This window comes from Euleptes europaea, chromosome 1 (genome assembly GCF_029931775.1).
Source record: "Euleptes europaea isolate rEulEur1 chromosome 1, rEulEur1.hap1, whole genome shotgun sequence".
Lineage (NCBI taxonomy): Eukaryota > Metazoa > Chordata > Lepidosauria > Squamata > Sphaerodactylidae > Euleptes > Euleptes europaea.
The window spans coordinates 118,866,655-118,882,956 of NC_079312.1; the positions used below are offsets into that span (position 1 = coordinate 118,866,655).

General features: G+C 44.7%; 1 protein-coding gene across 1 annotated transcript in view; it reads right to left on the bottom strand.

The window, feature by feature from the left end:
* Positions 1-5,335, bottom strand: part of STX8 (syntaxin 8) — a 116,611-nt gene extending 111,276 nt beyond the window's left edge. Inside the window, exon 1 of the mRNA XM_056854939.1 lies at positions 5,256-5,335. Within this exon, the coding sequence (XP_056710917.1) occupies positions 5,256-5,272 (17 nt within the window). The 5' untranslated portion in view covers positions 5,273-5,335. The remainder of the gene's footprint in view (positions 1-5,255) is intronic.
* Positions 5,336-16,302: the final 10,967 nt, after the last annotated feature.

Consider the following 16,302-nt stretch of genomic DNA (forward strand, 5'->3'; position numbering starts at 1 on the left):
AATTTGGGCAGCACATCACAGTAAATTACGTAGTGATTTGGACGCTGCAAGCAAATGCCGAACTCTGCTTCTCAAATTTAAGCTAGGTTATTTGGCTACACGGGACTCCTATATCAGCGATGTATCCATTTCCTCTCACCTTCCAAGGTGCCGTGAAAAAACACTTGCCAAACAGCCATATAGCAGGCCACCGTTTCACCCTTATCCAGCAGTACAAAAACATAAACTTGAATACACATTACGCTGACGCAGCAACGGGAACTTTATTTACGTCATATGCTTCCACTTTTACAAATGAAAAACTTTAAGAACAACACAGGCACAGGTATTGACTACACACATTATAAAGCATACCATATTTGAAACCCAATGCAATGAACTCATGAAACTTGTTAACTAGTATTTTTATATTATTTGGTCAACATCCAAATGTAACAGTTGCTGTAAAATGCTTGCACGTCTTTTTTTTTTTGTTTCAACCTTTAAAACCGACCCTTTAAAATAAATTATGGTTATACATGCACACTTTGCCATTTTATAACAGAAGAATATCTTGCCTTTATCTGTTCCTGCAATGTAAAATTTGGCAAAGAGCTATAGCATTCATCATTTCATGATGTTGAATGTCTTTTCATTCAAAATTTAGTTTAAGATGTCTATCAATTCCCACTTAAGAGTCAGATCCTGCTTTTAATTTTAGGGATAACTAATCTCAGGAACGTGTGCAGTCAGATACCCATCAGCAGATATAAAGTGCCTTTTACTAACCACTGGGCATCCTATTTTTACAACCCTAGATCTGAGAGAGGAGCCTCGAGACAAGCATTTAGCCATAACATATATACAATTTCAGTGGAACTTATTTCAAGTTTAGTGTGCTTGAGAAATACAGCCCTGAGCTCCATCACTTCATTCTAATAAATATCTGCATTCTATAAATGGATAAGTACCCATTCATATTATTCCTGCTTCTGTTGGGTGTAAAGTGCTGTCAAGTCACAGCTGACTTATGGCGACCACAGCAAGGGGCTTTCAAGGTAAGTGAGAAGCAGAGGTGGTTTGCCATTGCCTTCCTCTATAGAGCCTTCCTTGGTGGTCTCCCTTCTAAGCACTGACTCTGCTTAGATTCTGAGATTGGGCTATACCATGCTGCCTTCCCTCCCCCTACTTCTATCATGTGAAGTTAATTCCTACGCAATGCTACTATTACAGTTAATCAAACACATTTACAGCCACCAAAGGGCAAGAATATTTTACCAGAATAAATTCATCTCTAGTTAATTGAGTATGCCACTTGGTTTCATGTCTGCTTTGGGAGTTGTTAACACCACCTGTTCCTGGTGTATTTTGAAATTAAATCTCCACTAATCTGGGTAGGACTGATAAGTGAGGCTGTTCAAATAATCATGCTGCAAGTCCACATATTGCTGTGTATATCAGTCACTTGCTCGTAATGTGGCAACAGTAGATGGCATAATCAGGAACCTGATGAGGTTCAGAACCAGGGCAGCCCACTACACATTAGATACAGTGGGAAATTCCCACATCACTACCATCATTAATTGACCTTGGCTATTTATGCATGGGTACTTTCACTCATGTTCACCCTTTAGTCTGTCTCGGTTGTTCCTTAGAGTTATGCATGAGTTTCCCGTCCTTTAGAGATGACCTCATGGCCAGCCCTCACAAATCCTGGGACTTTCTGTTCCTCTAATAACCCGATTCTTCGATTTTCCCTGAGATCAGCCCGTGTGAAATCACCATGCATAAGGCAAAGTGTGGGACAAGGAAGCTTGGGGGAGTGACGTTTCTCTCACAGAAAGCACTACAGCCAATTACAGAATAGCGTATCAAGGGGCAGGGATTCAAATGCTGCCTGCTTCCTTGGAGTTGTTTCTGAACAGAAGAAAGGATTTTTAAAACAAGGCTTGGGTCCCCCCCCCCATTCCTTTTAGAGAGCTCCGGTTTGTTTATTAAATGCTTTTTAACACAGCAATTGGGTTTCGGGGGGGCGTAATGGACTTTTCTCTCACAGTAAGCACTACAGCCAATTACAAAGCAGTGTTTCAAGGGGCGGGGACTCCAATGCTTCTTGAATTCAACTTGGAGACTGCTGGTGCATAGATTTGCAACAGGAAAGTGTGGGTCCAGCGAGCAACGGACCTCAAGTGGGCACTAGACAAAGGAAAAGGTTGAATGCAAGTCTGTCCACCTATGCAGCAGCCACCTTGTCACCCACCAGTCTCCTGCTGCCAATCCTCACAATCACAAATAAGGCAAAGATGACCTGTGGTGGTGAACAGCAATGGCAGAAAGGAGCATACAGCCAGTGGGGCCAAACTATCAGTGGTGATGGCTTTCTCAGGAGAGGCACATTTGCAGGTGTTAGGAGACAGGTAGAGGCCTCCCACTGCAGATCTCCTGCACAAGAATCCCAATTCACATCTCATTTGTTCTAAGGTTACTCCATTAATCCAAGCCTCACTGTCATATTCTCCAACTGGCACAAGCTGCACATTACTTAGTTGCAAAGAACTCCCACACAAGACTAAGCAATCGCGTTTAGATCCTAAAGTCCAATAAAATCTTTGCATACCTAAAACACCAGACACTGTAATAAGCATTTCACCCACGAGATGAAGCTTAAAATCAGCATGTTGTGATACGCTCTATATGCCACACCAGAGTAATTACAATAGGTTTATTTATTACTGAATATTATCTACACTGTGTGCAAGCCTGGGTATTCATAATTCCCATATGATACTGGTCATTAGCAGCTTACCACATCCATCAGAATTTATATTAAAAAGTGGGAACCTGCAAAGACTTGTGGGAGGCATCTTATTTCCTCCTCCCCCACTATTTCCTCTTTCCCTTTCCTGAAAGTCCCCTTAGCTTCTCCTTTTCCTGCTTCCTTCTCTACTTCTACGGTTGCCAACTTCCAGGTGGGGCCTGGAGATCTCCTGGAATCACAACAGATCGCACAACTACAGAGATCAGTTCCCCCTTAGGGTCGCCACCTCCAGGTTGGGATGTTCCTCGAGATTTGGGGTGGAGCCCTGGGAGGGTGAGGTTTGGGGAGGGAAGCAACCTCAGCAAGGTATTATACCATTGAGTCCACCCTCCAAACCATCATTTTCTTCAAGGGAATTTATCTTTAATAGTTCATCACAGGTATAACCCCATCTGATACTACAAGATGTTGAGGTTTTTTAATGAAAATTTTCAATCCGGCCTCGAGGCTATACATGTGATGAACTATTCTACTAAGTTCTAATTCCTTCTCTAAAAGTGGTTGGGTCGGCAAACTGAAGAAGATTCGAAACGCGTCTTTGCGACGGACCCACCTTGGACCGCATTGTTGTTTTGTTTTGTTACTATTGTGATTTTAATACCACCATTGTTGTGTATTGCTTACAACCACCACTATTGTTGTGTATTTATTTTTGTTTAGCTGTTCGGCTTTCCTATATTTTCAGCCTATTGGCACTGCCTTATAAGCCCTGCGAGGCTAGCCCTGCGAGGCTATTGTGTGTGTTTTTTGACACACTTTTCATTTGTTTTGGTGGTCTATTTTCAATACATTAGACAGTAAGACAAACACAATTGTTGTTTTTTGATATTGATGTTTATTATTTTGAGCCACGTGCTGCCTCTTGTACAGTTACCACTATTTTCAGCATAGGTTCCTTCTTTCTCCAACTCACCTGGAGTTGACAAGCCTAGGTATGTGAAGGTATGTGGATAAGTGAAACCCTGTCATCAGAAAGATGCAGTCTAATAATTTAATTGCATCTGCAGGTTCTAATGGGGGGGACTTGTCTTTTATGCCACTAGGCTCTTGTTATTTTACTCTGTGCAGCTAGCAGAGCAAGCTGCAAAGTAATATGGGGACCTTGTATCTGTATTACCTGCAACAAAGAAGAAATATTGACAGGCCCAGCTTGTCCTGCAAAGTCCACACGACAATCACACGGGACAAGAGAATTCACAGTGGGTAGCCGTGTTAGTCTGTCTGCAGTAGTAGAGAAGAGCAAGAGTCCAGTAGCACCTTAAAGACTAACAAAAATATTTTCTGGCAGGGTACGAGCTTTCGTGAGCCACAGCTCACTTCTTCAGATACAGCTAGAATGTGAATCTTTTTTTTTTTTTATAAAATTTTTATTTTTTCCAAATCATTATACATTCCATTTCACATATTAAAAAGTATAATTCTTTAACTTCCCCTCTCCCTTCCTCTGATCCTTTAATTTACATTGTTTCTCTCTTTGTATTATTTATCTAATTCAATTATAACAGAAACATCCGTGTCCAATACATCCGCTCTGAATTAGATCAAAATATGTTTGTTAATATCACAGTTAAGCTCATTTCTACAATAATTAGACCATGCCTCCCATTCTTTTGCAAATTCATTATCATCCTTTTAATTTATCGACGCCGTAAGTTTTGCCATTTCTACTAATTCCATCATTTTTTCAATCCACTCTGATTTATTTGGTATATCCGTCATTTTCCATCTCCTGGCATATACCATTCTGGCGGCAGTAGTAGCATACATCAAAAAAGGTCTCTGGTTCACTATGGTAGCTAGAATGTGAATCTATCTGTCTCTAAGTAGAGGAGAGTGAATTCAGACAAGCATTAGTATGTCAATGTTAACAGTATGTATATGTGAATAGCAGGCGTGATGGGATGAGGTGTGGTCTGCAGAAGAGTCTGTGATGTCCAGGGGAGAGATGGGTGTGGAGAAATCAGCATTGGTAAAATGAGCCATGAATGCAAGGTCTTTATTCGGCCCAGGCAAATGCATTGTCTTTAGTTTGAATATCAACTGTAATTCAGCCGCTTCTCTTTCCAATCTCCCTTTGAAATTCCAAGAGACAAGAGACCCGCCTTCCTTTGCACCTGATCACGACTTGCACAGTTCTTCCCAACAGGATGAAACCAGCGATCCAGCCCCACTACAATAAACTTCCCCTTGGGCAACAGGGCGAGATAACTGTGGAGCGAGACGCAGGGCAGGAAAATAACCCCACCCACATCCCATCATAAAGGACAGCAAATAGAGAGAGAGAAGAGAAGAGAGGGGGGGTGTGCAGCTCTAGACTGAAGGCTGCGCTTTGCTTGCGTCGCCCAGCGCCAGACCAAAGCACGGCTTCCTGGCGCCCATCCCGACACCCTCCCTAAGGCAGACATCACATCCTAAGAAAGAAACTCTCAGCAGCCCTCCCCAGCCCCCACTCACTCACCAGGGGTCCGGGGCCATGGCCGCACCCGGCAACGGTTCCTGCTCAGATCATCTGACTACGGTGTCCGCGGAGGCTCACACCACTAAGCGCGCGCGAGAGAGAGAGAGAGAGAGAGAGAGAGACGCGAACGGTTGGGGTCGGTCTAGGCTCGGGCGCGCTGCGTCCGAAGTGAAAGGGAGAGGCGCGCGCCGGGTCGCGTGGACGGAGGATGCCCGTGTGCATTCTCGCCTAAACGACGGTCTAAGTGCGGAAGGTTTTGCCTTGGATTTGCCACTCTCTAGATGCACTTTCCCCCCATCCATATTTTCAAAACTCAACAATAAGCCCCCATGCAGAGTTTTGAGAATTCGGATGGGGGGAAAGTACATCTAGAGAGTGGCAAATCCAAGGCAAAACCTTCCATGAATAATTGGATTTGCCACTCTCGAGAATGCACACTTTCCCCGTCCAAATCCCCCCAAACTCAACAATAAGCCCCCATGCAGAGTTTTGAGAACTCAGATGGGGGGGGGGGGAATGTGCATCTAGAAAAGAGGCAAACCCAAGGCAAAACCTCCCGTGCGTAAATGGCCCAGTGTGTGGGTGGGTAGGTGGGTATTAAGGGCCGTCCAGTCGCTTCCAACTAGGGTTGCCAACCGCCAGGTGGTTAGCAAACAATAGTTAGCCTGCTGTAAGTTAGTTAGTAGACAAGGACAGCGGCAAAAATGCAGAAACAATATGATTTGTCACAGTAGTGGTATTATTGAAACATATCCACAAAAGGTTACATAAATTCAAATGATACTTTCAAAATAGTATATGCATTGATATACATGAGTCAATTTGAAAGTAAGTTCAATTGTACAGTGACAAAATTAAATAAACCAAATGAAATGATTATTCGGCGTCTTGTGGTTTACAGAGGTCCAGGTTATCTCTCTGTTTCGGCTAAGAAGCCTTCCTCAGGGACCACTAAATACATAATTATAACCATATAATAATGATTTATGCCCTGATGCTTTATTCTATTGTTTATTATATTATAGAGGGACCTGGCAACCCTAATATACAGAAAGAATAAAAATGTAAACAGTGAGTTATGAAGCATTTCTAAGCAAAACTCATAAGAAAACAAGCACAGTGGTGAGTCACAACTGTTGCAGAGAACTATCACAAAGCAGAGTTTTTGACACATTGTCCGTATTTTTCTTTCTTTCCTCTTTCTGTGTATAAAAATCTTGCTGACTGAGAACTCACTTCATAAATCTGACTAGGTGGGCTCAAGGCTACAAAAGCTTATGCTACAATAAATTTATTAGTCTCTAAGGTACCACACGACTCTTCTTCTGTCCTATGTAGGGGAGTGAAAAATTGACATGGCAAAAAGAAAGGATCGATCAAACTTCAGTCAAGGAGCAGCTGGAAGGAGCTGGTTAACTTGTGCCAGATAATACCAAACAATTTGATGGATAAGAAAAGAAGAAAGGAGAGGTGGAATTGAACTGGTCGTTGCAGAGAAGAGAAAAGGCTCATCACTAGGTTGGCCAACTTTTAAGATTGTCCCTCTGGCTGTCCTTTTAATGTCTGTTTAAGCTGCAAGCAATTATAAGGTGATGCTTTTTAACTTTATGCCATGAAAAGCTTCAACTGACCACTTCCACTCATTAAACTGCTATTAAACAGGAGAATAAAACAAACATCCAGTAGCACCTTAAAGACTAACAACATTTATGAGCTTCTGGGAGTCACAGCTCACTTCTTCAGATTTGTGAAGGGAAAAGAACAGTTCTTCCTGTCCAACTGGCAGCCTTAATTCGCACTTTTAAAAATTGTCCCTGCTCCTGTACTTGTAACAATAGCCTGACATGGGGAAATTTAGCACATACACCTGTTCTGGTTACTTTAGTGGCCAGAGATGCTACACAACTGGTGTTAAAGGGGCCAGCTGTTTAGATGGCCAAAGCTATAAAGAAGTGCCTAAAAGGAATATTTCCTTGGCATAAGCGAAAAGAAAAGGGCACAAATGTATCTTTTTCAAGCATCAGCAAAATGTTGTAAAAGGGTATTAACAGTGGCTGATATCTTACAGAGTATCAAACAAGAAAAGATTAACACAACCACATTTTATGCACGAGGATATCAATTAGCACCACCCAGTCTGATCAGCTGAAGCATCAGTAATATCTTGGCTATCTTGAGCACAGAGTTTTCAACACAGGTAAAGAGCAGCCATCTATGGGAGGAATGTAGGTGTAGCACATTGTGGCATTGCTGAGCATGGTGGCCAATAAGCATTAATGCAGCTCCATTAGCCATGGTCTCCACATACCCTTTGTCCTTGGCACTCTGCCTCCAGAGCATCAGCAAGCCTGCCTCGCCTTGATCATACCAGACAGGCCATGTGGCAATCTGTTTGAGTACAATCACTCTCCGGGACTGACAATCAAGATGTTAATAATCATTAATAGAGTTTTTGGCTTTTGTCCAGCGATTGAAAGCAATGGGTCAACTGTTGAACAGCTGAAGCCCTTACAGAAAGGCAACGTGTCCTCAATGTCATCTTCTGTACCCTTCAAAGGATCCCCTCCTCCTCCTCACCACATAAACTCACAAATGTCTCATACATCTTTGATATTCATTATAATTTCTAAGATACTCTGGGGTGTATAAAGTCCTTTAGAAATTCTCTGATTTGTCCTCACAACTCCTGTGAGATAAGTTAGACAATGGCTTGCGAAGGCAGCAAGCTGAGCAAGGGTTATTTGAATGGAGATCTCCCATTCACACAATCCAGGCTATCTACAATGACAATCCAATCGATTTATCCGCTGCAGCACCCAGGTCTCCTCCCAGCTTGTCCGCTGGGCATATTGCTTTTGGTGAATCACTGATACGTTCCTATATGTATTCATATCAACAGCCATTTATTTCTGGAGACATTTAAGATGCTGTTATGAGATATAACATGCCAGATTATTAACCTTCTGCAGGTTTTCGGACAAACTGTTTCCCATTAATTCTATTTTTGGACTCCATGTGTCTTTTATTGACTACTCAACAAATGTTTTCACTTGGCACTCACACCCTAGGATGGCAAAGCAGGTCAAGAATTCCCTTTATATTCACTGCATGGTAATTCTGATGCCTTCTTGTAACAGGGGGAAGAAAGGAGGGCTGTTCATCATTTGATTTCCCCAGATGTTTGGCTGCTGTTGTTGGATTGTTTGGCTGTCACTATTGTGAGTTTTTTTTCCCCTTCCTTTCCCTCCCCCCATGCCTGGCACCATTCATCCTTAAAGAAGTACTGGTTACTCTAATTTATTTGTTTTAGTGGCTGAGTGGTTTTTAACATGCTGCTAGGTATTCTGTCTCTGAATTTTGTGATTTTTCTGGTGTTTTATATAATGTTTCGTCTTGTTGCTTGCCACCCTGGGAACCCGTGGCTGAGGGGCAGAAGATACATTCTTTATATAATCAAAATGAATAAATAAGCAAGCATCACATGAAGTGAGACAAAAATTTGTCCTGGACAAGCTGCTTGCTCACTTGGCACCATCAACTGGAAATATAAATCAACATTAGGCATATATGGGGTGCACTCTAGTGAATGATTTCACATAACACCAGAATAGGAATATAAATCTCAGGTCCAAACTGCACACAATGTTGGGGCTCTGTGATTAGATCTCCCTACTTGGGTTTTGGCCCTAAAAACCAGTCTTGAGTATATGCAATATGAATTGGGGCCATGTGCCATTAACCCATTCAAAAATCCCCCCAGGGAAAAAAGGAGAAGAAGAATAGGAGTAACTGCCCTTTTCCCTGTCAGGGTATAGGCAACTTGGAGGTGGGGCATTTTTGACTGGTGAAATTATGCAGTGGGAGTAGTGTTGCCAACCTCCGGGTGGTGGCTGGAGATCTCCCACTATTACAACTGATCTCCAGGCGACAGAGATCAGTTCACCTGAAGAAAATGGCCACTTTAGAAGGTGCGCACGGATTTATATCCCATTGAAGTCCCTCCCCTCCTCAAACCCCCCCCTCCTCAGGCTCCTTTCCCAAAATCTCCAGGTATTTCCCAACCCAGAGCTGGCAACTCTAAGTGGGAGAGAGTTAACCCCCCCCCCCTCCAATGGCACAGCTCTGATCCATATTGGGACTTCCTGTGGCTTTTAAGATCCCAAACATGTCATGAGTTCCAGTTTTGGAATTCTAATGTAACATGCAGTTTGACCCCCCAGATCTAATGTTTTGTCTGCTGTATCACACAAGCTGTTGTCCCAAACCAACAGCCCAAATCTGTGTATATTTACATAGGAATTCCATTGAGTTCAACAGGACTTCCTCTCACTTAACTGTGCATAGGCATGCACACTGCCTGGATTTCCTGTTTGGGAAGCTTATACCTAATCAACTAGGGTTGCCTGGTGGTGGCCACCATGTAACAGGACCTGACCCACCAGAAGCCACCATGCAACTGGGCAGCTGAGCCCTGTCCAGCAGTGGTAGCCACTGCATAACTGGGCCTGGCCAGGAGCGGACACTACACAACTGGGCCTGGCCCAGCAGAAACCACCACACAACTAGGCTTCCATAGAGTTTTAGCCGAGGTTGCCAGAGCGTCCATGTTGCTTCCGGGTAAACCCGAAAGTGACGTGCACGCAACGTGTGTGCACGCATGCACGCTCTGCCCACCGGCCCTCAGCTGGTCGGCAGGCAGCCCGGTGGATTGGCGGGATTTCTCCAGCCTATAGAGATCAGTTCCCCTGGAGAAAATGGCTGTTCTGGCAATTGGACTCGATGGCATTGAAGTTCCTCCCCTCCACAAACCCCGCCCTTCTCAGGCTCCACCCAAAAACCTCCCACCGGTGACGAAGAGGGACCTGGTAACCCTAAGTGCAATGTACATTTACTGACTTTTTAAAAATTGGGTTTCTGTGCCTTTAACAGCTTGCTCTGGAACCATTTTTACATGAACATGCTTCTCTTCTTGCCATAAAAGCTTCCCTGGCTAATATCTGAAAAACAGAGTGCCATTAAAGGCACAGGAGCATGCAAGAAGATTCTTTTTCTGGGCAGTTTGCAGCTCTACGACCAGTGAAGTCTATTTTCTTAGCACAGTAATGATTGTAGCTGAGTTATTATGTCAAGTTCTCTGTCCTGAAAACCTCCAGACTAACAAAAACTGCAGTCCACAATAGCCATGCGGATTAGCTTTGGATTTCACATATTAACAGATCACTTCAGGATACAATGGTTCCATATTAACATACCACACCCTCATTAGCACATTATCTTGATATTTACAGGACAATGATTAGCACATTACCTTGATACTTCTTGCAGGACAACGATTCAGCTCAAACCCAACCCCTTTCTGACTATATATTACTCTTCCTACACACTTGACACTGAGAGACACTGTCCTTCAGTGTTACTCCTCTGAAGATGCCTGCCACAGCTGCTGGTGAAACATCAGGAAAGAAAATACCAAGACCACAGTCACACAGCCCGGATAACCTAAAAGAACCAATCCCCCTTCATTATCAGGAGCGCAGCCCACCTGAGGGTCTTCTTTTCCTAGCACTCTCAAATTCAGGATATTATGGAGTAGGCCACACTGATTAACTGCAGTGCTGTGTTCTGGCCAGTCACCGGGCTGGTCTCCCCAGACTGTGCTTCCCAGTGCCCTGTTCTCGCTTTATTTTTCTGAACCCTTTCACAAATGAGGTTGAGGTTGAGAAGACGATGGGCTCCGCAGTTCTCTTTGCACATTTGTCACAAGCCGGTCATGAAACATTCATTACACTCATCTGTGTTGCTCATCTGGAGGGAATGGGGCCTTTGCATATTTCATTTCTTCCCCTATTAAAATCTCATGAAAGAGTGATCCCTTTCCTCACAAATCCTTAATTAGTTCCTTTCTCCACCTCCATTTGGCTTGCTTTTGATTCATCTGGAAGAGCAGGAAGGAAACTCTTCTCCACATCGCTGCATGTCAGGGATGTACAATCCTGTTTGGCCCATTTGGTTACTGGCACTTATTCTGAGTATACATGCATAGACTAGGGTTGCCAGGTCCCTCTTCACCACCAGCGGGAGGTTTTTGGGGTGGAGCTTGAGGAAGGTGGGGTTTGGGGAGGGGAGAGACTTCAACGCCATAGAGTCCAATTGCCAAAGCGGCTGTTTTCTCCAGGTGAACTGATCTCTATCGGCGGGAGATCAGTTGTAATAGAAGGAGCTCTCCTGTTAGTACCTGGAGGTTGGCAACCCTAGCATAGACTCCCGCTGCATATGACCTGATGGTACAAAATTAGGGGAAGGCTATTTTTAGAATAGGGTTGAGAGCCGCTCTGACCTGGCTTGGCCAGGAATGGGCGGCCTAAAAATCAAATAAATCAAATCAAATTGTCAAAATAGCGAATGGAAATCATTTAGAGCATTTGGGGGTATGCTTTAGCAGGCAGTACCTACCAGATAGCATTTTGACCCCCCCACCCCCCCCATGTAATAGTACTTTGATCTGCAGATGTTGGCAGGTTAACACTTAGTTCCAATTGCCCAAGCTATTAATGGAAATGTGCCATAACGAAGATATTTTGATCAGGGGTGTATTGAGACATTAGTAGGCCCTGGGCACAGTATAAGCAAATGGATCTCCTTTACCCTTCTTAAATGGAAGCAGACAGAAGCATAACCTATGAGGAAAGAAAAATCTTCCCTGCCCTTCAGCTACACAGATCCATTTCAGTGTTACAGAAAATTATGACACCAAGACTAAAATAAATCTCACAGCTCCCAGGGCTGCAGCATGCCAAATGTATTGCTGTTGTTTCTCGCAGTTGTTCAAATCCTGCTCTGAAGGAATTCTGATGCAATATTTAATAACTGGGATTAAGAGAGATGCTGATTGTTTTACAAGATTGTGTGCTCCTGGGAGAATATGAGATTTTTTAAAAAAAACTAACAAGTGGTGTGGAGAAGGACAGTCTGCTCCAACAACAGCGTGGAAATAGAAACCTGGGCTTCCCTGCTCAAGGTGCAGCACTCTAACCACTACCCAACACTGTTACTGAGAGATGCATTGCATGTTACAGTGGCAAAAAAGGGAAGAAGCTTGATGCTGGGTAGAACATGAATGCATGTTTCATCAATGTTCATTGTTCCCTCTGTGCCAGTTCTTTCAAAGAAGGCTTATGACATGCATTCTGGAGTGGGCAATCTCCAGCCATATGTCTTGTTAGGGTTGTGTTGCCTAACGGAGTGCCCAATCTCCTGGACTGGTTATGGCAACCCCAGGCATACGTGCACACGCTGTTCCAAGCCGCGCGCCTTGCCCCAAACACTACGGGGAAGGCTCTCAAGCGCTAGAATGAAACTGACATGACCGCTCCTCTGTATCCCGAGCCGCTGGCAGCTGAGAAACCGAGGCCAGGTCAACCTCTCCAGTAAGCCAGAGAGACTCCATTTTGTTTGTGTTGCACCATTTGAATGCTTGAAAAATATAAACTCTCTTAATTTGGAATCCCTTGCCTCTGTTGTTATTTTAAGGTCACGGTTACGGGCTCTGGTATAGTTGGTTGCATCCCGCTTTATAAATATCATAGTTACCGAATGCGCAGCTAATTCCCCCATTTAAAGAGCATTTCGGGTAACCTTTGCCAACCTGGAGAACTCCTGCTGTTACAACTAACCTCCAGGTGACAGAAATCAATTTCCCTGGAAAAAATGGCTGCTTGGGCAATTGGACTCTATGGCATTGAGAAAGTCCATGCACACAACGTATTATAACATAACTCATGGAGTCCCTTTTCCCTTGAGCCACACCAGTTTTCATTTTTGTAAGCCTAATAGAAAATAGAAACTTTTCAAATTTTCAAAATACATTTTGAAAAACCACTGAACGACCTTCTACTTTAGGTACCCCCCGTCCCACACACACACAGCTGGCAGCTGGTGAGTGAGCCTTTTCTTTGGCATTGCTGCATCCTTGGAATACCTTCTCCAGAGATATTTCCTTGGCTCCCGCATTTAGGTTTGCCAGGTCCCTCTTTGCCACTGAGGGGAGGTTTTCGGGGTGGAGCCTGAGGAGGGCAGGGGTTGGGGAGGGGAGGGACTTCAGAGGGCCATAGAGTCCAATGGCCAAAGCAGCCATTTTCTCCAGGGGAACTGATCTCTATCGGCTGGAGATCAGTTGTAATAGCAGGAGATCTCCAGCTAGTACCTGGAGGCTGGCAGCCCTACCCGCATTGCTGTCATTTAAGCATCAGTTTGGGCTTTTGCTTGCACCCAACTATTGCTGAGGTTCCCCTCCCTTCCCCCCCCCGCTTTTAATATTCCTTTGCTTTGAACATTATCAGTAGAAAAGCGGAACAGAAATATTTATTTATTTCAGCCTTTATACTGAACATCTCACAGCGGTTCGAGGTGGCTTACAGAAACCAAAAACCAAAACTGTAAGCAAAAAAAATAAAACACGTCAACGGAACAAAACAATCCAATTTAAGTACCTCGCAGCAATTTCAATCAGCTACACCGCAGGACTAGTAGAGCCGTGATCAGTAATTATTTTTAGTCAAATGGCCTCTAACAAAATAGAACAGCTTTGTGTGCCCACCAGAAAGACAGTAACAAAGGAACAGTTAAAGCATCTCCAGGCGATCTGTTCGAAAAAGAAAGAGCCAGCCTGAGACTGCACTATTACAGAGGCTGGTCACAGCTGCAGAATAAATGTATTGGCCAATCAAGTTGGTAAGAGAAAATATATAGGGAGAGAAGGCCTGTTGGCCCGAGACAGTGACTAAATAAATACTAGGGTTGCCAGGTCCCCCTTGTCTACTGGTGGGGGATTGGAGGGTAGAGTTGCCAGATCCAGGTTGGGAAATTCGTGATGATTTGGGGATGGAGCCTGGGGAAGACAAGGACCTCTGTGGGGGTACAACTAGGGTTGCCAAATACCTGCTAATGGGGGGCAATTGCCTGCCAATTAACAGGCCTGCCCACTGCCCCTCAGCTTAGGGCTGCCAACTGCCAGGTAGTAGCAGGAGATCTCCTGCTAATTCAACTGATCTCCAGCTGATAGAGATCAGATCACCTGGAGAAAAATGGCTGCTTTGGCAATTGAACTCTATGGCATTGAAGTCCCTCCCCACTTCAGGCTCCGCCCCAAAAATCTCCCGCCAATGGTGAAGAGGGACCTGGCAACCCTACCTCAGCTAGCTGGCGGGGGAAGCAGGCCAGCTAGAGCGGGGGGGGGGGATGATCCCCACGTGTGGTGGTGCACATAGGGTTGCCAGATCCCTCTTCGCCATTGGCGGGAGGTTTTTGGGATGGAGCCTGAGGAGGGCATGGGTTGGGGAGGGGAGGGACTTCAATGCCATAGAGTTCAATTGCCAAAGCAGCCATTTTCTCCAGGGGAACTGATCTCTATCGGCAGGAGATCAGTTGTAATTGCAGGAGATCTTCTGCTATTACCTGGAGGTTGGCAACTCTAGGCGCACAGCACAATAATGTCCCTTCCAGGGTAAACCCGGAAGCGATGGGGATGCTCGAGTCTAGCACATCCCTCCAAAAACTCCGCGGAAACCATAGAGTTTTTGGAGGAATACGCTAGAGCGACCTCATCACTTCTAGGTTTACCCGGAAAGGGGCAGTATGGTGCACGTGCAATGTCCACTCGCAAATCCCCCCCCCCCCGAAGCTCCTGCCAGTGACAAAAGGGGACCTGGCAACCCTAGGTACAATGCCACGGAGTCCATCCTGAAAAGCATCCATTTCCTCCATTTTCTGTAGTCTGGAGATAAGATGTAATTCCAGAGGATCCCCTGGTTCCACCTGGAGGCGGGCAACCCTAATAAATACATCTTTGCAGCTTGAGTAGCCAAAGCTGGATCTTTTCTGGTCCTATTGCTAGCCCTTTGAGGTTGGGTATACATTTCAATGAAGGAAATGCCTTGAGGGCTGTCTGTAGTACCAAGGATCACTTTTGGATCAAAACAGTTTCACAAACAGGCATTTTTAAAATGCATGTTCCTAGCTCTTTGTTATTTAACCCTTGACACACATAAACGACACCGTCATATCTGCCTTAGGCCTGGAACACAAATTACACTTGCCAGGAAAGGTCACTGAAAATAACACACACACACACCCATGATAATATCTAAAACTACATACTATGTGTATTGCCAACATCATGTTGTGTCTCTCTGTGCAAGCAAAGCACCAATAGACCAAGTCAGCAGGATGCAACAACGTGTCTTTACCGGAAGATGTTCATGCCTGTTTTTAAAGATTCCCCTAAAGATTTACAAAACATGTTGGGTAATTAAACATTTTATTGCATGTTATTGGTGTAAGATGCTATCACTTATGAATTTGCTGAGGGTCTTTTTAGGTAAACAGAGAATAACTTTATTCAGAACAAACAGAATGAAACAAAGAAAAGAGGAAGAAGCCCACCAAAGTCCTGCATAGTTTGAGTAGTAAAAGGCCCCTTGTGGTGCATCACTTCTGGGTGTAAATGCACCGCAAGGGGCCTTTTACCATTCAAACTGGGAGTTTGAGTGGCAAATGGCCCCTTGCGACGTGTTTTACAACCGGAAGTGCTGCATCGCAATGGGCCTTTTACCACTCAAACTCCCAGTTTGAGTGGTAAAGGCCCGTTGTGATGCAGCACTTCCAGGTGTAAACTGGAAGTGATGCGATGCGTCGGTGTGGCCACGCACGCGATCTCACCTCACCTCCACCCCAAAAACCTCCTGCCGGAGGAGAGGAGGGACCTGGTAAGCCTACACTGCATACTTGACATCTTTGAACATCTCCTGAGGAACCCTTAGCTCCTTCTCCACTTCGCTAGCCGTAGTTTTGCCTGATTAACAGCTGCAGCTTCTGCCTTACCAAGGGTTGTGACTCCCCTCTGAGGCAGGGCCGGATCTAAGGGGGGGGGACAGGTGCCCCAGGCAGCAGGTAGCGAGGGGGCGACGGCAGGAGGTGGGAGAGGCTCAGTTGCCCAGCAGAGATGGCTCATTCTGCAGCGTGTGCACCCTATTCCCCCAATTAGGCTGCT